A 22,464-nucleotide genomic window follows, 5' to 3' on the forward strand; every position below is an offset into this window, starting at 1 on the left:
GAGACTGAGAAGGAAACCTAAAAGGAGAGACGGGTGAGCAGAGGCAGGGAGAAACGAGGGGCAATCCGGCAGAGTGACCCTGTTGAGGGGTGCTACCGAAGAAATACTGGTTGAGTGCACGACTGGCCGGAGAGAGTTCAGGAGCAAGAGAAAGAAAAACGTGAGACCACGAGAGGTGGAGGGAAAGGAAAAGTTGGGGAGAGGGGTGGGAAGGCAGGAAGAGGGGGAAAGAGGAGGGAGGGAGAGAAGAGGAAAAGCAGAGACGGACTGACCGATGGGAATGAGAGGTGGGGGGGGTCCCAACAGAATCAGAGAGATAGAAGCAAAAAGAAGAGCCAGAGGAGGCAGACAGAGGGCGGATGGGGATGGAGACTCAGGGAACAAGAGACTGGGAAAGTCAGAAACAGAATGAGCAGGACATAGGAAGAATGACACAGAGAAAACCAGCGCGGCCCGGACTGGGCAAGATGGGGTAACAGAGAAATCCACAGGGGGAGAGTGGGGGCAAAGAAGTGGCGGGGGTGTGCAACACGGATGGCTGCCCCCCCACGCCCCAAGGGCCACCCTGACACCTGCCTCCCTGCCCACCCCCCTCCAGCAACTCCAACTGACCCAAAGGGGCAGGTGTGTGGGAAGGGGCACATCTGCGAGCACACCATGCAAATGAGCTCATGAATATGCAGCAGGCCCATTGTCTTGCCCTGCCCCCACCCCCATCTGCTCAGGCCTGGCCCCTGGGGCTGAGAGCAGCTCTGTCCCCTTAGGAGGGGGAGGCCCCCCATCACTCTTACTGCCCCAAGGGCAGCTCTTGCCGCTTATCCAGGACCCAGGTGGGAGGACAGGAGGCCTAGGGCAGAGTCCTGGGCCAGGGCTCACCCGGATAGAAGTCTTTGGACTTAGAGAGCTTGATGGTAGCTCCTGTCTCCTTCTGCAGCTGTACGATGGTCTGCCCGCCCTTGCCAATGATGGAGCCTGCTGCGTAGCTGGGGATCAGCACCTTCAGGAAGTATTCGCCTTCCTCTGCAGGGGCACACGGAGGGGGGGGGGGAGTGAGGGAGTCAGGGGAAGGGGTCTTCATCTCCGGTATGGTTGTGGGCCCAGGAAACCACAGGCATCCCAGGAACACACAGGGGCCATGATCATGAGAATAGCAGTGGGGAAAATAACACAAATAATGATGTTCGCTCACTCACTCACTCACTCACTCATTCATTCATCCCACAAATAGTTCCCGAGCACCTGTTACCGCCTGCTTGGCACTGTTTTAGCGAAACAGCCCTGAGGGAAGCACACAAACTCCCTGATTTCGCAAGCAAATGAGGCAAGTAAGACCGAAAGAGTTTGGGCGATTCAGCCAAGAGCTCACACAGCTACATTCTTCTAGAAGGGTGGAGGGGGGGGGGGGAGACAGACAGTATGTTTTATGTTGGATGGTGGTAAGCACCAAGGAAACAAAAAGGGGCAGGAAAAGGAGATAGGGGTTGTAAGGAGAGATGCAGGGTCAGATCCAGTAGCCGGGAAAGCCCTCCCCAAGAACGTGGCATTCTCTGTTTAACAGACCCTTCTACAGAACCCAGGACATGCTAAACTCTGTTCCAACTACTGTACGCACACCAGTTCTTTGAATTTCCACACTGGTGCCATGAAAGACGTACTTTTTGAAAGCCCATTTTATAGACGAGGAAACAAAGGTAAAATGATGGCCCCAGATCACACAGTTGGTAGGTGGCAGTGCTGAGATTTGAACCCAACCTGGCGACCGTTGTGATACGCTGCCTCCAGGCTGTGGAGGTGGGAAGGGAACCATGTGGCTGTCTGGGGGAGCAAGCGCAAAGGCCCTGGGGTGGGCTCGTGCCTGAGTTGTCCGAGGGAAAGTGAGGCAGCCGGTGTCGGTGGGGCTGAGGAAGAGACGGGGAGAGCGGAGGGAGAGGAGGGCCGGGAGGGGTGGTGGTAGTGGTGGGCTGTAGAACTTTGTGGACCACGGTGAGGTCTTTGGTTTTTACTCCCAGTGAGATGGGAAGCATGGGAAGGCTCTGAGCAGAGGAGGGATGGGGTCTGACTTAAGTTTCAAGAAGATCCCTCTGATGCTCGTGAGGCAGGAGTAATGGCGATCTGACTGGTGGAACCACTGAGGGGTGTGGGGAGGAGGGCTGGACTCCAGAGATGTTCTCAACACTCAATAGGGACCCGGCACTGTGCTTCGCAAGCCTGACCTCAACCATTCCCTACGACTCCCGATGAGATGGGCGTAATGAGCTCCATTTTTATGTAGGAGGAAACTGAGGCACAGAGACAGTGAAGGCACCAGCCCGAGGTCAGCTGCTCAAGGGCACCAAGACAGCCACTGGCTTGAGGGTCCAACGCAACCCTGCTTCCTTCTTGGCCCTCACTTGCTTAGCACCTTCCGATCCTGCTAGCTAAAACCAACACACTCAAGGACAGTCTCCAAGACCTACAGGTGGTGCCAGTGGCCACTGTGGGACTGTGGCCATTCTTTTTTATGGACCAATCATCTCGGTCATGTGTAAAGCACTTTGTGAATGCACTCAAGGCACATGCCTAACCTCTCCTACCTTCTAACCAAACTGTTGCCCCTAAGTTCTCATAGGGTGGGAATTCTGGAGACTTCTCAGTATAAGATCCTCTGTGATTTGGCCCTGCATTTCTTTCCAGCATCACGTCCTCATCTTCCACTATGTGCATCAGACCATCAGACATAACTTTGCTCCTCAAACGTTCCCTCCGCCCCCCACCCACCTCAGGGCCTTTGCACATTCGCTTTGCTTGGAACTCCCCTTCCACAGCGAATTCCTCTTGTCCTTCAGGCCCTCACTCAAATATTGCTTCTTCTTGGAAGCTTTCCTGGAACCCAGAGGAGGAGTGGATCCCTCCTCCCTGTCTTATGCCTTCAGAGCAATGTATCACAGAAGGTCCATTGTGGGTCATGTCACTGGAGCTCACCCTCGTGTCCCAGGGACTCATGTGGTGCCTGGCACATAGTAGGCATGCAATAAACCCGGGGGAAAGGAAGGGAGGGGCCAGGCCATTCTGCTTCCAAAGCTTAAGGTCTTAAACCATCCTCCAGTGGTTTTTTAATTTTTTTCTTTTAACCAAAGGAAACCTATTTTCAATGTCTCACATGAAACTCCAACACACAGAGCAGAAAAGAGAAACTGTTCCGGTAAAAGCGGGGGCAGGGTGGGGGGCTGGGAGCCCTGCCCATCTCTGCTTGATCCCTTAAGACGGAAGGTTCTGAACTCCCCGATGCGTTAAGATGGGGGTATAGGGGCTGGATGTGGCTCTGCAGGCATGGCGAGAGGGTCCAGAATGAAGGGGTTGCCCTGAGCCCAAGGCAATCCTCTTAAACTTGCCTCATCAGACCATTAAACCTATTAGGTAATTAGTCCCCCAGAGTGCCTTCCCATCGATCATCCTGACCACCCCCCCTCCTGAATTCGCTTTCTTCTCTGGGCTCACAGAGGTGGCCCCTTGCCTGACGCCGCCCCTAAACCTGCCACAGAGATGGGGGGCCAGCTCTCCACCTCCGGGAGGCTCAGAAAGATGGGGAGGGTGTTCTCGCAAGGGTTCCATCCTCTTTTTCCTTCTTTGACTTCATTGCCACTCTTGTCTCCAGCCAGGGGCCTCGTCCTGAACTTCCCTCTTTTTTTTTTTTTTTTTCTAAACGTTCATTTATTATTGAGAGACAGAGAGAGACAGAGCATGAGCAGGGGAGGGGCAGAGAGAGAGGAGGAGACACAGAAGCCGAAGCAGGCTCCAGGCTCTGAGCCGTCAGCAACAGAGCCCGACGCGGGGCTCGAACTCACAAACCACGAGATCACGACCTGAGCCCGAAGTCGGATGCTTACCCGACTGAGCCACCCAGGCGCCCCCCCCCCTCCGCAAACTCCCCTCTTAAAGATGGAAAGTATTCATCTGTTCTGAAGAAAACTGATTACCCCCCCCACACACCCCGTTTTCTGTTCCCTCTGTCTCACACTTTCCCAGGAATCTCCCTTTGAAGCCGCAGAAACAGCCCTAGACAGAGTGTGAATTTTGCCACTGACAGGCCGCGTGGCCTTGGGCAAGCCGCCTCGCCTCTCCGGGCCTCAGTTTTCTCACTGATAGGATGGGGACATGAGAGCACTACCTCATAGGGCTACGGCAACTCGTTAAATGATAAATCATAAACCACTTGGGATGGTCTCGGGCACGTAGAGCCCTTGAGAAACGTTAGCTGTCATTACCTCCATCCCGATCGCGAGCGATGCTGATGTCAGGAACACAAGTAGAGTTCTCACAGCGTCTGGCCCAAACGGGGAGATGAGCCCCTAAGGTCTGAGGTTTTTGTTGGGCAACCGGAGGAAGGGGAGACCCCACTTCCTTCATCACGTGCCCCGTAGGGGCTGCCCCAGGCCTTTCTCTGTTTCTTGGAGGAGGAAGGAGCTCTCATTGATGGAAGCCAGCCGCCCCCCCCCCGCCACCCCCCCCCCCCGGCCCTTCTCCCGCCCAGCATCTCTGACTCCCTCCCTCGACTGCCTTCTCTCCTTCTCCTCCCCTCCCTTCCTCCAACAAATCCTTCCTGGGCACCCACTCTGAGCCAGGCCTCGTTTTAGGTGCTGGTGACACAGCACGGAACAAGACCCACGGTTCATTTCCCTCAAGTCCGCTCCCTTTGAACATTTAAACGCATCTATTTCAAGAGGACATTTGAACATCACTGCTCATAATCAGGGTTTGAAGGCGGGTTACGTCCCACCCACCCCCACGAAGCATATCATAGACACATACAAGGATAAAAGGAAAAAAAAAAAAAGTTGGTCCGTGGACCGCCTGAAACCATCTTATGGGTGCTCTGGGCGGGGGTGGGGGGTGGGGTGCCCGTATCAGACCGACCTCAGGCCCGTCTCCTGTGGAGAGTGACCATTGCGACCTCCCGCCTGCAGAACTCAGGGCAGGAGTCCCCAGTGTGGCCAACAGACCGCTCTGCTCCTCTTCGGAATCTTCTGCACATCCCTCTCATTCGGGGGCACCCCTCCCTCCCATGTGATCCCCGCCCCCCCCACCCCAGGAAAGAGCCAGGCCGTGATCTCCCGGCCTGCCTTGCAGCCAGGAGAGACACGGACCCTCCGCTGAACCTAGAGCCCCCAGACTTCACACGCTCCCACCCAGTCCGAACAACCAAGGCTGTCCCTGTGGAAAAGTTCTTCCTTCTACCGAAGCAGAGTCTGAACCCCCAGACTCTGCACCCACCTACCTCCACCCCCCCTCTTGGAGCTTCCCTTGGGACTCAGGAAGCTCCCTTTAGCCACGATGGGGACCGAAGCAGTCGAGATGCCAACTTCCCCTCTCCCGATGGTTTCCTCCCACTACAATGTCAAGCATTCGCCCCTTGGGAAGGGGCTGTCTTCCTCCTTCTAGTCTCCCCCTAACTTTGGTGCCCACCGTCCTCAGACATGCTTCTGGAGTCTTCCAAAAGGCAAAGAATACCCCTCTCCCCTTCAATAATGTTTGCCTGCCCAAGAGATTGGGGGTGCCGTGGCAAGGGTGGCCCTTTTTATTGTCAGAGAGTTGACCCTGAGAGGTGGCTTTATGTGGAGGGTGGGGGGGTGTCGTTAAAAAATAATAAAATAAAGGGGGGGTCATTAATGACAAAGGCAGACCTGAAGGGGTGTATGTTGTAGAGGTGTTTTCAGACACAGCACATCTGGGGAGGACCGGCTGCCGGGGTGTTGGCGCTCGGGGTACCTGCTCTGGGTGGGGAGGTTGGGGAGGGGACCTCCTTGAGGAGGGTCGGTGTGCCTCACGGAGCTCCGAGGTGGCTGGGGTGTGAGGTTGGTATTGTCGTGGGAGTGTGTGGGGGGGTGTTGTTGGTGAAAGGCAAGCCATGGCAGGGTGCGGGGGGACAGTGGTGCCCCCCCAGGAGGGCTGGGACGTCAGGTGTATGAAGAAGTCTCTCTGTGGACGTCGGGGGTGCCCGTGCGTGGGAGAAATTCAGTCCAACCGGGGCGTGGCGCGTGCTTCCAAGGGACGAGAGGCCGAAGGGGCGATGCGGGCTCTGGGTGAGAGAAGGGTGGCTGGGTGCGATGTCGTGGAGGCTGTGGCGGCCCTACCCTAATAGCAATAGTAACGCCAGGCCTCCCATCTGCCAGGCCTTTTGCCGAGTGCTTCACGGAGACAATCTCATTGAACCCACTCTGACAGCCCCGGGAGGGGCGCAGGGGCAGATCTCCGCGGCCCCCACTTTCCAGATGCGGAGACTGAGACCCGGAGGCGTGGAATAAATTGCTTGAGGGTCCCACACCAAGCACGTGGCAGTGAGGCGACAAGCCCCACCCCCCCCCACCCCCCGGGGGGGAAGGTCTCGCTCTTGACCCTTGGTGACATTGTCTTGATGTTACACAGTGAGGGATGCTGGGAGCAAGACGCCGCTGCCTTAAGCTAGTCTGGGGTGAGCGCGCGCGCCCGCATGTGGGGGAGAGTGGCTGTTTCTGTACGTATGGGGGTGACAGAGATGGGAATACAGTCAGCAGTCTGCTATTCTAGTGGCACTTTAAGGGTCCCATCTGGGGGCGCCTGGGTGGCTCAGTCGGTTAAGCGGCCGACGTCGGCTCAGGTCCTGATCTTGCGGTTAGCGGGTTCGAGCCCCACCTCGGGCTCTGTGCTGACAGCTCAGAGCCTGGCGCCTGCTTCGGAGTCTGTCTCTCTCTCTCTCTGCCCCTACCCCACTCCTGCTCCGTTTCTATCTCTCTCTCTCTCTCTCTCTCTCAAAAAATAAAATAAAATAAACATTAAAAAAAAGTAAATAAAGAGTCCCATCTGCACCTGGGGGGGGGGGGAGTGGGAGGCAGGTGACACTCTTTGTTATTGTCCCACCAGACTGCAGTCACTCGTGTCTCTAATGGGTTCCCCCTGGAGTTCCCATTCAACCTCTTCACCCAAGTCCTCCTGTGCTTGGACAGCCTGTCCCCCTCCCAGTGGCCTCTGTCAGTCACAGGGCACAGGCACCAATGGTAACAGCCCCTACCCCTCCTAGGAGCCCCCAAGAATGGGCCGGCTGGCGCTGCGGGCAGGAGCTCAATCTGCCCCCCCTCCACCCCGTCTGCCACAACTTGCTGTGACACCCAGAAAACTCCCTCACCCCTCTGAGCCTCGGCTTCCTCGCCTGAAAACGGGGTTCACTCTCGTGTCTAGCCACAGAACGGAGCCCGTCTCCCGGGTTCAAACCCCAACTCTGCCTCTTGTTAGCTGACCGACCTCGGGCACATTACTTAACCTCTCTGTGCCTCGGTTTGTCATCTGTGAGAAGGGTAACATAACAGAATTAGAAGGATTAATGATCGGGTCCGTGCCAAGCATTTTCCATAATACTTCCTGGCGCACTGCAGACCATAGATGTTAGCCATTATTATAATGCATTATTAATTATTACATCACAGAGTGTTGGGAGAATTACATGAAATGCTGCCTCTGAAGCAGCAAGCAATGATAATGGTCGTCGTTATTACTATTATCGGTGCGGTTATTGGGATCTCCCCACTTGCCAGATGGTGACCCTGAGGCTCAGAAGGGACGTGAGGGTGACCCGGCATCCCCCCCCCCCCCCCCCCCCGCCCCGCGTCGGGACAGTATTATTGCAAGAAGCCCTCAACGTTGAGACGGAAGTCCCGCATCCTTGCCCAACGCTGCCCCCTGAGCGTCAACGGAGGACCGTCCCTCTGCAGCTCCGGGCCTCAGTTTCCCTGCGGGTCCACGGGAGAGGAGGTGGCAGAGTCTGGAGGAGAGGGTCCCTAAGGGCTCCTCCCAGTCTCCCCGCTGCTGAGGGAGGCCGGGTGCACGGTGGTTAAGCACGCGGGCTTTGGAGCCAGGCAGCCCAGCGCTGGATAGATCCCAGCGCCACCAACTCCTGAGCTGTGTGACTTAGGGCAAGTGGCTTCGTTTCGCCGAGCCTGTTTTCCTCTTGTGAAAAAGCAGCTCCGGTCGTCTCCCCCAGAGGGCTGTATTGGGAAATTAACCCATATCTCAGAGCCCGACTGGCAGTAGGTGCCGAGTACTTGGGCCTGACCGTCCTTGGCACAGCATCACCACCGTTAGGCAGCTTTGGAGGACCTCAGTCCCTTCCAAAGAAGGAAGGGACCCCTTTCCTCAAGCAGGGGCAGGGCTGGGCTGCCAGGTCGGGCTCTCCCGGGGACTGGGAATGGCCCGCAGCAGGAAGGAGGGAAGGAAGTTGGTTGGGACACATTCATGTGTGTGCTGGGGGGTGGGGGAGCAGGAAGAAGGACAGGAAATTCCCTCTCACCCCTCCCCCAACTTCCCTTTCCTTCGATTTCTGCCGGACACCCCCCCACACAGGCAGCCAGGGGGTCCCCGATTCCTGTCCCACCGCGACAGGAGTGGGAGGGGGGCTGGAGTGGGAGGAAAGAGAGTGGAGGGGAGGAGGCGGGAGGCCCCCACCCCACCCACCGGGTGGAGGGGGGTGGGGAGTGCACTCTGCCCCAGGCCATCCCTCTCCGGTCCGGAGGAAAAGGCCAGAGGAAGCAGATTTTGGCCAAGGTGACCGCGGGGAGGGGCTTGGCTGCTCTGGGGTCTCCCTCCATCCAGGGAGCTAATAGGCTGGGCTCTGGGGTCTCCGAGACTCCCCACCTCCTTCCTGAGTCCCCGGCCACAGAGTCGCACCCCTAGAGTTACCAGCTTGTCTTTTATTCTCTGGTACACCTACCTCCTCGGGTCACACACACAGTGAGGGGCCCTCCCGTCTGTCTTCCACGCACACACCTTCTGTGTTGTCAAACACTCAGGCATCACACACACACACACACACAATCCCTTGTCTCTCTCTCACACACAGATCACGCTCACATTCCTGGTGTTACACACTCAACCATTTCACACAAACACCCGCCCTTTGTGACAGCTACATACACACACGCGCGCACACGCGCACATACCCCTTCCCTTTCCATAGCCCTTGGGTGTCATCTATACACGTTCCCTGTTCCCTGTCACACAGGCACCCATCCTTCCCTCCCCTTGTTACACACCCTCGTGCAGTTCACCCACGGAGCCGCAACCTCTCCCGTCATACGCCCACCTTCCCTTGTCGCACACGCCCCCTCTGATGTCACCGTTGCACACCTCCATGTGTCACACCCAGCCCCAGCCTCTTTGGAGTCACGCCCACACCCTTTTCTTGTCACATACCCTCACCAGCTTCTCCTGGTCCCACCCCACCCCAGACACGCCTGTGTCACACACACGGAACTGCCTTCCTGGATCCACACGGCCTCTCGTGGCTCACACCCAAAGCTGGCCCATTCAGCTTCCCCCACACGCCCCCTTGCATGTCACACACACCCTCTCACTCATGTGTCACAAGGCCACAGCCCCCTCCAGGGTGACAGGCACACACTTCCCCTTGCCACATTTACCCCTCTGAGAGCCTCAGACACAGAGCCCAGCCCCTCATCTCACCCTGCCTCTTACACACAAACACACACACACCTGTCCCAGCCACACGTTCTCCCACCTGGGTTTACACACCCACCCATTCCCCCATTTCACCCAACACACCCACCCAGCTTGTCCCCACGCACGATCCCGCCCATGGCCCACTCATGCCTCCCTCTGGGACAACCCTTGCTCAGGACATCCCCAGGGAGGGAGGCTGGGAAGCTCCGGGTCCACAGGCCTCCTCTACTCCTTCCCCTCCCCCCTGCCAGGACACGCCAGCCCGGGAACACCCCTGCCCCGAAAGGGTCACATCACACACCCCTCAAGGACACAGAGACACCCGCCCGGAGAGACCCACGCCCCCCACCCTTTGCGCCCCCCAAGGACACTTACCACCCCCTCCCCCCCCCACCCCTTTTCGTCGCAGACAAAGCTCTCAGCCCGGGGCAGCGGCGAGAGGGGGAGGGGGTCCGGCCCCCTCCCCAACGCCCCTCTCAGCTCCCGGGGCTAGGGAGGGGCGCCCTTCCCCTCCCCAGAGCCCTTGCACCTGCCACGGAGGGGGGAGGAGGATGGAGAAAGACGAGGCCCCCTGCCCGCTCCCCCACACCGAGCCGCAACCCTTTCTCACCTCCCGTGTTGCTGCGCTTGGTGCAGACCACCTCGGGGGGCGTTTCGAGGGGCCTCTTGCGGGAATCCGGGGCCTCGGGCTCCATGGGGGGGGCCTGGGGCGGCGGCTGCTGCTGCTGCGGCGGCTGCGGCGGCGGCGGCGGCGGCTGCTGTGGCGGCGGCGACGGCTGCTGGGGAGGCTGGGGTTGCGGCGGCGGCGGCGGCGGGGGCGGCGGCGGCTGCGGGGCCGCGGAGGCCGTGAAGAGGCCGTGCACCGCGCCGGCGGCCATCATCCTCATGGTCGGGGGGGGGGGGCGGGGGACGGGGGTGGGGGAGGGGGAGGGAAGGGGATGTGGGAGGGGGAGGGGGCGGCGGCGGAGGAATGGGGGAGGGGGAACCCCGGAGAGGGAAGAAGGGAGGGAGCTGGTTCTGGGGGGCTGACAGAGCCTGGAGAGCGGGTGTGAGCCGGACGGGAGGGCAAGGGGGAGTCCCCGATAGGGCCCAGAGAGAACTGAGGGGTGGGGTCTCTCTCAAGATCACCGAGGCCAGGGACCGGCCGCGCCACTGGGGGGTCGGGACCCCCCTCTTTGCTTCCCTGGCCGGAGGGCCGAGCCCCCCAGACCCTACTCGGGGCGGGGGGGCCGGAGGAGCGGGACCGGAGGTAGGAGGCGGAGGCAGCCGCTAGTGGGGACCCGGGGGGCGGCGGGTGCGGGCGGCAGCGGCGGCAGGGCTGGCGGTGGCTGCTGGCCCGAGCATCTTCTTCCCGGAGGCTCCCACAGCGGCCTGGCCCCTCCCACCCGCTCAAAGCCACGCCCATGCCGGTCAGGGCCGCGCCCTTCGGCGCCCCCATTGGCCTGTCCTTGAAGCCTGGGCCACGCCCCCTGGGCGTGACCACGCCCCTTTCCGCAGCTGGGAGAGGGACCAGGCTCCCCCAGGCTGCAATGAGGACCCTGGGCTCATCCACACCTTCCCCGCCAGTCACGGTAATGTACGTTTATTGAGCACTTACTGTGTGCCAGGTCCGGTTCTAAGTAAGCGCTACACAAACCTTACTACGTTTGATCCCCAGAGCAACCGACTCAGTCAGGTACTCCAATTATCCCCATTTTACAGAGGAGGAAACTGACCAAGAGATTTGACATCACTTGGTCCAGATAAGGAATCTCGCTTCGCGTGTCACCCACCTCTGACACCTGGGACGTTCCCCTTCACATCTTTCATCCATCCCTTGAAGAATCAACATAGGATTCTGCAAGGGCTGCGGAGATCGAGTTCAATGAATACCTGTGTTAAGCATGTAGCGCTTGCTGCAATCAGTTGGTGCTCAGTTCAATCAGCAGCACTTACGAACCACCTACTAAGTGTGAGGCACTGTCCCAAACCCTGGGATACAACAGGGAACAAAACAGTCTTGGCCCTCGTAGAGTAAGCACCATTATTCACTTAACCTTAAGAAAACCTGATTTTCAGACAACAAAGTGGAGACCCAGGAGCGTGGAATGTGACTCAGTCCAAGGACACACAGGTAGACAGACAGAGGGAAAACTGGGATTTGAGTGCAGGACAAGCTTAATTTCAGAATCCGAAGGCGTTAGAAGTAGGGGACCCTTCCTTGGAGTGGATCATTGCTAATATTCAATGGTCTCTGATACAAACTCAGTTTTCTGAATTTTCTTCTCCCTGAATTCCTTGTCTCCAAGGATTCTCCCCAGGTCAGTCAGAGGCAAGATTGGGCTCAGAAGGGGTCTGGGTGGGGGGGGTAATTATGGCAGCGGGGGGGGGGGCTCCCTCTGCTCCATCCACTCCTGCCCCTGCCTTGCCATGCTCTCAGGTCCCCAGGATGGGGAGGGTAGCAGATGGCCTGGGGAGGATGAAGTGGCCTCCCATCTGTCCCCTCCCCCCGGCATTGTCCCTGGAGCCAAGGGGGATTCGAGGGGGTTGTGGTCCACTGCAGTCTGGATCCTCCCCCCTCCATCTTCCGGGAGGGAGCTGAGGAGCTGGTTGCTATGGAGACAAGGAAGAGGCAAGAGAGATTCAGGGAGACACTGGGGTCAGGCCAAGATCCACACCTTAGACCCTTCGATGCACACATACTCACACCGCACAGGTACATATCCCAACATCCATGGAGTCTGGCGTGAAGTTCCACATCCCCAGGACACCCACAGTCACACAGGCGCTCCTGCAGACACACAGGTATATACTCAACGGTTTCACACGGGGACACTCTGATGTATGAAGAAGACTCATGGGGATAGGTACACACACACACACACACACACACACACACCCCCATAATGCATAATGGACATCCAGTCATGTGGACCATATACATCACAGGGTTTCATGCAAAAATAGATAGACACACATCTGATATCCGAGTATGTCCCAGGTGCACAGATTCGAAGCCAAAATAACTCCACACTTGGCCACACACACCCTGAGAAGTTACAAGTACATGATCAAAGCCGTAAGACCTAAACAGCCTATGTTACATAAGGCATACATGTTAGCGACATGTGATACACAGACTGACAAACAGACCTAATCCCGTCTCCCATGCAAATTGGATAATCACACACATTTAGATACATGGCTCCCATCGTCTAACGCACAAAATGCACAGGACCTCACAGGTCACTCAGTGTGACAGGCACAGCACACACGGCATCTGGGGTGCTGGTCACCCCCCCCCAAGTCATGCCTGCAGCCCCAGCTCCACACACACCCCCCCCAAGGCCTCCCATTTGGACACACACGACAGCACGGTTGGTCACGCACTCACACTCACAAACACAAACCTCCTCCTAGATATTTTTAAACCCAGGCTAGTTCTGCTGCTATGGCAACCGCCCCAAACCCATTGCCATAGCAACCTAACGTCAGCTTTCCAAGCACCAAATCCTGGGGGATTGCAGGGCCCCGATCTGAGGCCAGAGGAGGGGGCCGCTACACCCTCTCCGCCATCATCCATGCCACCCCAGTATCTCCACGCCAGGGCCTTCAGGGGAGCAGCCAGCTTAGGGTGGGTAGGGGCTGGCGCTAAGCATACAATCCTCTAGACCGAGCTGAGGCAAGGGCACCCCTCCACGCACTTTTTCCTTCCGCTCCGCCAGAACGTTATGGAGGGGCTCCTGGGGCAAAGGTCAGCCTGCCCCCGGACACACACAAGCCTGGGTTTGCATCTTGGTTCTGACATTTACACGCTGCGTGACTTGGGCGTGTCCTTACCTTCTCCATGTCCCACCACGTTCCTTAATTTGGAAAATGCCGTTCCTGCTGTTGCTGTCGAACCACTATCCCCAGGGCTGTTGTGACTCCGTGGCTAACAGCCCAGCCAGACCCGCCTCCGAATTCTTACTCTCCCATTTTCTAGCTGTATGAACTCAGGCAAGGGCCTCCCCTTCTCTGCAACAATGTTGGGGGGCAAATAGTAACCTAATTGCATAGGGCTGTTGGGAAGATGCCCGACAGAGGGGTGTGGCGGCTGATCTAAGAACTTTGCATGTGTTCCAACTTATTTAAGGCTTAAGCATGGCCTTATGGGTAGGCACTGTTATTATTCCAATTTTGCAGGAAAGGAAACTGAGGCTCAGAGAGGCTGCCTGAAATCACACAGTTTTGAGGCGCGACATTTGAACCCAGGCAGTCAAAGACGTGGCCTCAGCCCTTTCTGTCTCCTGCTTCTAAAGAAGTTTGGAGAAGGGTGATGGGATGGCGGATTCCTGGAAAGGCTGACTGGCCTCAGTTTCCTAGCCTGCAAAGTGGGAGTTCAAACGGTACCACCGGCTGAGGTTTTGGAAGATCCACAAGGCACCTTGAACCTGGGGCATTGAGGGATGGGCGGGCGAACCTGAGTGCTCCATGTAGATGGAGAGCAGATAGGGAGGGATTGGGCAAGCCAGGGAGCAGGTAGTCTGAGGAGGGAGGTTGGGCCTTCTTCCCAGCTCTCAGGCATGGGCTTTCTCCAGTCTGAGCCTCAGTCTCATCTTCTGTCAACTGGGAATCACAGCGGTGCTCAGGCTGCGGCCAGGAGTCCAAGAACGGAAGTAGGTGAAACCACTTGGCATGGGTCCCAGCCAGCGAAGAGAGAAGTCTGAGCTGATATTAATATTGTCCATCCAGTCTGTACATGGGATTTACGAGTCAGGACTGTGTGGTGCAGGATTTGGCAAATTGTTTTGACCCAGGGTAAGAAATACACTTAGGTCATCACCCGATGCATAGAACATGAAACAAAAGTTTCACAAACTCACACTTCCCCTATACCTTAGGGTATATTACGTCTACCCTATGGGCACAGACTCCGATCTGTTCTTTTCTATTGAAAAATGTCGGTTGATTTCACAGTCCACTAACCGGTCGTGACCAACAGTGTGAAAAACCCCAGCGTGGCGGTTATGAGGTGGAATCCTGGGCTTGCTGGGGGATTTTCCCCAGGGGAGTGACATGGGCATCAAAGAGGCAACGGAGAAGGGGCCAACCGGGGGGCTGGCATGGAGCCAGAACAGACTCCAAGGAGGAGGGGCTCTTTGCCCGGACCCCAGCAGGGACGGGAGAGACGGAGAGATGGGATCGGAAGCCAACACACGAAGAGTCAACCCAATGTATCGAACGCATGGTAGTTATGGCCATACCGGCATAACCATACGTACCCAATGTACAGTTAGCGTCAACCTTGAAGACGGATCCTTATTTATCCATTTGACAAAAATATTTATTGAGCATGTGCTGTGTGTTGGGCACCGTCCTGGGCACTGGAGATACAGCAGTGAACAAAATAGACACAAATCCCATGAGCTCACATTCTAGGGAGATAGACGGTAAACGAGCCAAAGAAGTAAAACATACAGTATGTTAGATGATAAGTGCTGTGAGGAAAAATACATCAGGGAAGGGGGATGAGGGGTTGGGGTGCAAGGGGGGGGTGAGAGTAGGGCTTTGGGCTTAAAAATAGTGGGCAGGGAAAGCCTCACTGAGGAGGTGGCACTTGAGCAGAGACCTGAAGGAAGAGGAGGTGAGGGAGTCAGTCATATGGGTCTCTGGGGGAAGAGAGGTCCAGGCAGAGGGAAGAGCAGGTGCAAAGGCCCTGAGGCAGGAGCACACCTGGCTTGTTGGAGGAAGAAAGAGGAGCCCAGGGAAGCTGCAGCAGAGCAGGGGGAGGGGAGGACGGGAGGAATGAGGCCAGTTAGGCAGGAAGCAGCCCGTGTGGGGCCTTGAGGGCCACCGTCAAGACTTAACTTTGAGTGCGCTGGCAATCCTGGGAGAGTTTTGAGCAGAGGAAGGGCTCGGGCTGACTCAGGTTTTACCCCAGATCCTTCTGGCAACGTGGTGTCGGTGTCAGGGCCGGGGGAGGGCGGGCCGGGGGGCGGGTAGAAGTAAGTGGCCCCGTGAGGAGGTGATTGCGAACATCTGGGTGAGAGGTGTTGGTGGCTGGCTGGCCCGGGGTGACAGTAACGCAGGTGGGGAGACATCGCTGGAATCCTGGTGCTTCTACGTGGCTTCGGGCAAATCATTTCACCTCTTCGGAGCCTCAGCTTCCCCATTGGCACGTGGGGCTGACAGCAAAGCACCCACCTCTCACTCCTGCTGTCCGGTCTCAGTGTGATGGAGCGTGGACAGCCCTTGGCACAGAATGTGTGCTCAACAAATACCACCCGCCGTTCTCACTGATATTATCCCCCTCGTTTCCAGACCCGAGAAATTCTGCGTCCTGTCCAGTGGGGCTCTGGGAAGGAGGATTCAAAAGAAGAGGTTTGACCTTGACTAATGATTGTGTATTTATCTGATCCTGAGAATATTCGAGTCAGAGAATCTTGGACCAAAATTACTTGCCCCGAGGGGGCCTTTTAGCGATCTTTTATTCCTACCAGGCTCTTTGTAGGACGGGGAAACGGAGGTCCAGAGAACAGTTTTATCCTGCCCAGGAGCCCACAGTGAGTTGGGGGCTGAGCCAGGGCTACAATCCATCCTCCTGGCCTGTCTCCCAGGCCTGTGTTCCCAGTCTGGCTGCTTCCTTGGTGATCATGGCATCTGACCCAGTCCCCTCCCCCACGCCAGCCTCAACATCTTCCTATGATTTTGACCGCCTCCGGGATAAATTCCAAACTCTCCCTGTCGCTCAGGCCAAAAACCTTGCATTCGCCCTTGCCACCCTCTCTGTCCCTCACACCTACATCCAATCCAGCAGCAAACCCAAGATTCTAAATCTGACCCCACCTCGCCCGCCACGTCTGTCAAGGTCAACACCGCCGAGGTGCAGGCCCCCAAGGGCTCCCCGCTGGACTCCCATAGGAGCCTCTTCCTGGGCTCCCCGCTTTCACCGTGGCCCCCTTTCCGGCCTTTTAAAAGCCAAGTCGGATTATAGACCGTGTGGTGTCCAAGAGAAAGACAAGTGGGATTTCCGTAAGAGCATCGAGGAGCAATACAGATTTCTTGCCTTAGGTTTGTAGGGAAAGAAGGGGCTTTCTATGTTCTCTCTCCCAAGGGTGTGGTTTTACAAATATTAGGGAGAGAAGGGTGCCTGGTTGGCTCAGTCCGTAGAGTTTGTGACTCTTGATCTTGGGGTCGTCAGTTCAAGCCCCATGTGGGGCATTAAAAAAAAAAAGACAGGAAACAAAGGCACGGGGAGGTCAAGTCACTTGGGGTTGAGTTGGAATTTGAACCCTGACAGTCTGGCTGTTGCAAGGCTACCCTCTTACCAACTTTTATCACTCTGCTTCTCTTTCTCACTTGCCCCTCTTCTCTCGACCAACTTTCTCCAGGGTACATATCCCCCACCCCCCCCGAATTCTCCCCTCCCGGGGAATCTCGATGCTTCCCTACCTTGGAACCACAAGTGCACAGACGTGAGCCGATTCTATGCCATCATCTTTGGTTGAATTTCATATTAGTAATTTCCCCCTTTCTTCTGCCTCCCTGCACCCCCCCCCCCCCATCCGAGCTGTCAGCACAGAGCCCGACGCGGGGCTGGAACTCCTGAACCAGGAGATCGTGACCTGAGCCGAAGTCGGGCGCTTAACCGACTGCGCCACCCAGGCGCCCCTCTTCTGTTCTTTGATTCAGATTCGCGTGTATCCTTACAGTCAGTTTCTTTGCGTGCGTTTTAAATTCGCAAAAATGTCAGCTAGCCACAAACCTCCTTCTCTTTCTCTCATTGTGCTTTTGGAGAGCTCTCTGTGTGGCTATGTTGATTTCTAGCTCCTGAAGAGAGAGTCACAGGAGGATTCTGGAGAGGCCGCCTGAGTTTAAAATCCCAGGCCCGGACGGCTCACTAGCTGGATGCCCTCGGGCAAGTGTCTTAACCTCTCTGGTCCACAGCTTCTCCAGGTAGAATGGGGGTGGTTCCAAAAGGGCACCTTTCTCACCGGACCATTGCCAGCTGGCATCTTAAAGCATTTAGCAGCAGGCATTGACTAAGCACAGCATGATGATTGCTTCTCTCTCTTTTGTATTGCTGTGGGGGTTCCTCACTACTCATTCCACATTCCACTTCTCAAGACCCGGTGATGGGCATAAAATTCCCTCCAATTCTTTGCTTCTACACCACACGCATTTGCATCCTCCTGCAGACCTCATGCACAGGCCTGTCGGAGAGTGGAGAGAGGAGGGTGCCAGGCACCCTCGTATTTAATTTCTCGGAGTATTCCAGATTGCTCTCCAGAAAGGACACACCTGTTTATATTGCTACCATCAATGCCGGCTGACCCATTCTTCCAGATACTTCTCTGGAACTCAGTGTTCTCAGATCACCTAATTTTGGCTAATCTAGTGGCTGTGAAAATATTGCTTTACGTACTTATGTAGATCAGTGTAGCTTCTCTGGGCTTCTTAAGTCTTCATTTGCACCTAGAATTACTACAAACACGTACAGCCGTATGCGTGTGTGCAGGCGCATGTGCGTTCGTGTGTGTGTGTGTGTGTGTGTGTGTGTGTGCGTGTAAGGCTTTGAATACTAACACTTTATTTTTTTTTAATGTTTATTCATTTTTGAGACACAGAGAGAGACAGAGCACAAGCAGGGGAGGGGCAGAGAGAGAGGGAGACCCAGAATCCGAAGCAGGCTCCGGGCTCCGAGCTGTCAGTACAGAGCCCCACGCGGGGCTCGAACTCACAACCGCGAGATCGTGACCTGAGCCCAAGTTGGATGCTTAAACCGACTGGGCCTCCCCCCCCCAGGCACCCCTTGAATACTAACACTTTAATACTTTAGTTTCTGTCACTTTAAGTAAAAAAGGGATCATTGTAGTACCTACCTCTCTCCTAGATTAAGAGGATTCAATGATACGATAATGGCCATGGTTTATTCTGTTTCCTTCCATGGCAGGCACTGTGGTAGGTGCTTCATATGTAATAACCAAGTCGCTCCTCACAAAAAAACACTATGAGGCACAGCTGCTCCTATCATCCCCATTTTACAGATGAGAAAGCCGAGACATGGAGAGATAGACTTTAAGAAGCGGAGCTGGGCTTCAAACCCAGGCAGACAGGTTCATGAACCCCCTCGCTGCCTCTCAGGAGGCATAGAGCAGAAGCAGCCATGGCTTCATGACTGTTCTATATTAATCAGCCGTAATCACCTGACAGGACAATGCAGGGGTTGCTTAGGGTATGTTTGCTGATGGCCTTAGCAAATCTGATAATGGATTTATCTCTTTATCATAAGCATAATAATTATAGAACCTCACGTTAAAAAAAAAATCACGTTAAGGGGCACCTGGGTGGTTCAGTCGGTTGAGCGTTCCACTCTTGATTCCGGCTCAGGTCATGATCCTAGGGTCATGGGATGGAGCCCCGAGGTAGGCTCCATGCTGATCGTGGCCTGGATGCCTTCCTCATGTCCATTCACCTCCCCCTTGAACCTCTCCCCTTGCCCCACTCTTCATTCTCACCCTTGACCGGGCTCCAATCTCATGAAGAGAAGAGGAGCCATTGGAAGGCTCCCTGGGCATCTATGTCCTACCTGCACCTGAGACCCCATTCTCTGCCTTCCCTCCTGGTAACTATGGAAATGCTGCTAGTGTGCACTAGATCCCATCTCTTCCATCTACTCAGGGACATAAATCAAGTGATTCTCCCCTGTCTGTCAGGCACTCCTCTCTCTTCTAGATCGTTCTTGATGTCATAAAACATGTCTTAACACAAATATGCTTTCCAGCTACAGATCCAATGTTCTCTGCTCTTTACAGTTTTACGGCAAACCCTAAAAAGAGGAAGAGAGAGAGAGACAGGGAGAGAGACAGGGAGAGAGACACGGAGGGATCTGTACTAATGTCTCCTATTCTATTCCTTTCCTCAGTCCTTCTTTTTTTTTTAATTTTTTTTTAACGTTTATTTATTTTTGAGACAGAGAGAGACAGAGCATGAATGGGGAAGGGGCAGACAGAGAGGGAGACACAGAATCGGAAGCAGGCTCCAGGCTCTGAGCCATCAGCCCAGAGCCCGACGCGGGGCTCGAACTCACGGACCGCGAGATCATGACCTGAGCTGAAATCGGACGCTTAACCAGCTGAGCCACCCAGGCGCCCCTCCTCAGTCCTTCTTGAATCACCCAACCAGGGTTTGGCTTCACCACTTGGCCGAATCAACTTTTGAGTTGATTACTTGGTGACCTCCATGTGGCTCAATCCAATAGTCCAGTGACCTGCCCTCATGTTACTTGAGCCCTCTCACTGATAGTCACTCTCTTTCTAGGTTTATCTTCTTCCCTTGGCTCTCAAGACTCTCCACACTCATGATTTTCTTCCTATCTCAATGGCTGCTCCTTGTCTGTCATTTCTTCCTCATCTCTGGGGTCCTTGAACATTGGGGCTCAGTGCTTATCTTCTCTTTTCTTTTTTCACCCACCCTTTTAGTGATGGCATTCCAAATTTCTATATCTCTCTAGGCTGGACCTCACCCCAGAACTCAGATTCATATATTCATTTATCCTCTCAATGAACGTCCAGTTGGAAGTCTGTTAGGTACCTCGTAGTGTCCAAAACCAAACTCCCGAGCCCAACTTCCCCCTGTGCCCCACCTGCTTGCTATTCATCTAATCTCAATAAATGGAAACTTTGTCTTAGCAGCTTCTTAGATCAAAAAACCTTGCAATCATTTTGACTCATTTCTTCATCTCCCTCCCAACACCCAACCCATCAGTGGATTCTGTCAGCTCTATCTTAGGAACATGTGTGGATTCTAACTACGTCTCCTACGGCTTCCTAAAAGCCACCATCATCTCTCACTTGAATTATAATTTTAAAAAATCTTTTGGTTAAAAGATGAACCATTTTACAGGGCACAAGCCAGAGGCATCTCGTACATTCACAGTGTTGTGAAAGCATCATCTCTATTATTTCCAAAACATTTTCATCATCCCCAAAGGAGACCTCACACCCATTAAACAGTGACTCCCCATTCCCACCCCTACCCACACCCCCAATCCCTGGCACCGCTAATCAGCTTTCTGTCTCTATGGATTTGCCTACTCTGGACATTTTGTATGAATGGACTCATGCAATATGTGACCTTTGTGTATGGCTTTCTTCACCCATTATATTTTCAAGATTCATCCACATCGTAGCATGAACCAGTACCCCATCCCTTTTCAGGGCTGAATAATATCCCATTGCATGGATATATGACATCTTGCTTATCCATTCATCTGTGGATTGGCATTTGGGTTATTGCCATTTTTTGGCTATCATGAATGGTACTACTATGCATACTCACGTACAGATAATTTGTTTGAACATGAGTTTTTAATTCTCTTGGGTAAACACCCAGGAGTGGAATTGCTGGGTCCTGTGGCAACTCTATGTTTAGCTTTTTGAGGAACTGCTAAACTGTTTTCCACAGATTGCACCATTTTATTTCATTTGAATTATTTTAGCAGCCTATTCTTTTTTTTTTTTTAATTTAAGTTTACTTTTATTTATTTTGAGAGAGAGATAGAGAGTAAGCAGGGGAGGGGCAGAGAGAGAGAGAGGGAGACAGAATCCCAAGCAGGCTGTCCACACTGTCAGCACAGAGCCCGATGTGGGGCTCAAACCCACTAACCATGAGATCATGACTTGAGCGGAAATCAAGAGAATCAAGAGTCCGGCACTTAACTGACTGAGCCCTCAGGTGCCCCTTAACACCCTATTCTTAACACAGCCACCAGCACGACCACTGAAGACGTGAATCAAATTGTGTCCCTGCTGCCCTCCATCTTCAATGGGTGCCATCTCACTCAGGGCAACATCCAAAGACCTCACAATGGCTTACAATGCCCTACATGACTTAGCTTCTGGCTCCCTCCAGGTATCTTCTTCCACCTTCTTACCCACTCAGTATGGACCTCCTCCCCCTGCCTTTTTTTAAGGCGATCTCTAACCCAACGTGGAGCTCAAACGCATGACCCCGAGATCGAGTGCCACATACTCTACCACCTAAACCAGTTAGGCGCCCCCCTCCTCACTGCATCAGGTGGGCTCCCACCTCTGGGCTTTTGCCCTCATTGTTTGCTTCTCCTGGAATGCTCTACCCCTGTATCCACAAGACTGGTTCGTTCACTTTCTTTAGGTCTCTCTTCTAAGTCACCTTCTCTGAGACACCTCTCTGACCATCCTGTCTCCTTTACTCTGCTTTATTTTCTCCATAGTACTTATCACAATCTGACATCATACATACATTTACTCACTGTTTTATGTATGTATGTGTTTATATTTAATTGTGTGTCTTCCTTTCACTAGGCATAGGCTTCTTTTTCTCTTTGTTCACTGATGTACCTACCCCCAGCACCCAGAAAAGTGCCTGGAGCATAGTAGGTGCTCAGTACATTCAGGTTACATTTCATGAGATATGCTGATGCGGTTCACAGCCATTTTCAGATATACTTAAATTGCCTAACTAGTTGTCTTGGTGTAGGAATGGCTTCCAGGAGCGCTCCTATTGTCCAACGTGCTAACTCACTAGGTACGAGGCCCACTGTCTACTGGGGCATGACCTTACGCTCTAGTGGCTACTCCACAAGCCCCTGTATAACCGAGGTGAGTTAATGATTAAAAGAACTGAGCCAGAAGCTAGTCCATGAACACATGTTCCGAAATGTAGCTAACATGAGTTAAACATTGTGAAAGGTTTCACAAATTTCCAAAATATTTAGATGACATCACCAATATGGACTTGTGAAGTTGAAACTTTTTCTAAGCTATAATGACTAAGAAAAAGTTTCATCCAGCACACTAGAGGAAAAGAGAATTTACTGTTCTCTTCTCTCTGTAGATCAGGATATTATGAAATAAGTACACACAGCCAAAAAAGTAGGCGACAAACCACAGAGGTGTGTCAGGCAGTGAATTAATAAAAACATTACGTTATCTTTGGGGATTGTGCAACGTTTGTGGTGTTTGTGAGCTCTTTTAAATGTGTAACTTGTTATTATTC

General features: G+C 54.3%; 1 protein-coding gene across 1 annotated transcript in view; it reads right to left on the bottom strand.

The window, feature by feature from the left end:
• The window catches only part of NOVA2 (NOVA alternative splicing regulator 2), a 28,721-nt gene extending 15,290 nt beyond the window's left edge, over nt 1-13,431 (bottom strand). Inside the window, exons 1-4 of the mRNA XM_027037850.2 lie at nt 13,285-13,431; nt 12,152-12,235; nt 10,076-12,057; nt 877-1,020 (exon numbers count right to left, since the gene is read on the bottom strand). Of these exons, the coding sequence (XP_026893651.2) occupies nt 877-1,020; nt 10,076-10,352 (421 nt within the window). The 5' untranslated portion in view covers nt 10,353-12,057; nt 12,152-12,235; nt 13,285-13,431. The remainder of the gene's footprint in view (nt 1-876; nt 1,021-10,075; nt 12,058-12,151; nt 12,236-13,284) is intronic.
• Nucleotides 13,432-22,464: the final 9,033 nt, after the last annotated feature.

The sequence above is a fragment of the Acinonyx jubatus genome, chromosome E2 (genome assembly GCF_027475565.1).
Source record: "Acinonyx jubatus isolate Ajub_Pintada_27869175 chromosome E2, VMU_Ajub_asm_v1.0, whole genome shotgun sequence".
Taxonomy (NCBI): Eukaryota; Metazoa; Chordata; class Mammalia; order Carnivora; family Felidae; genus Acinonyx; species Acinonyx jubatus.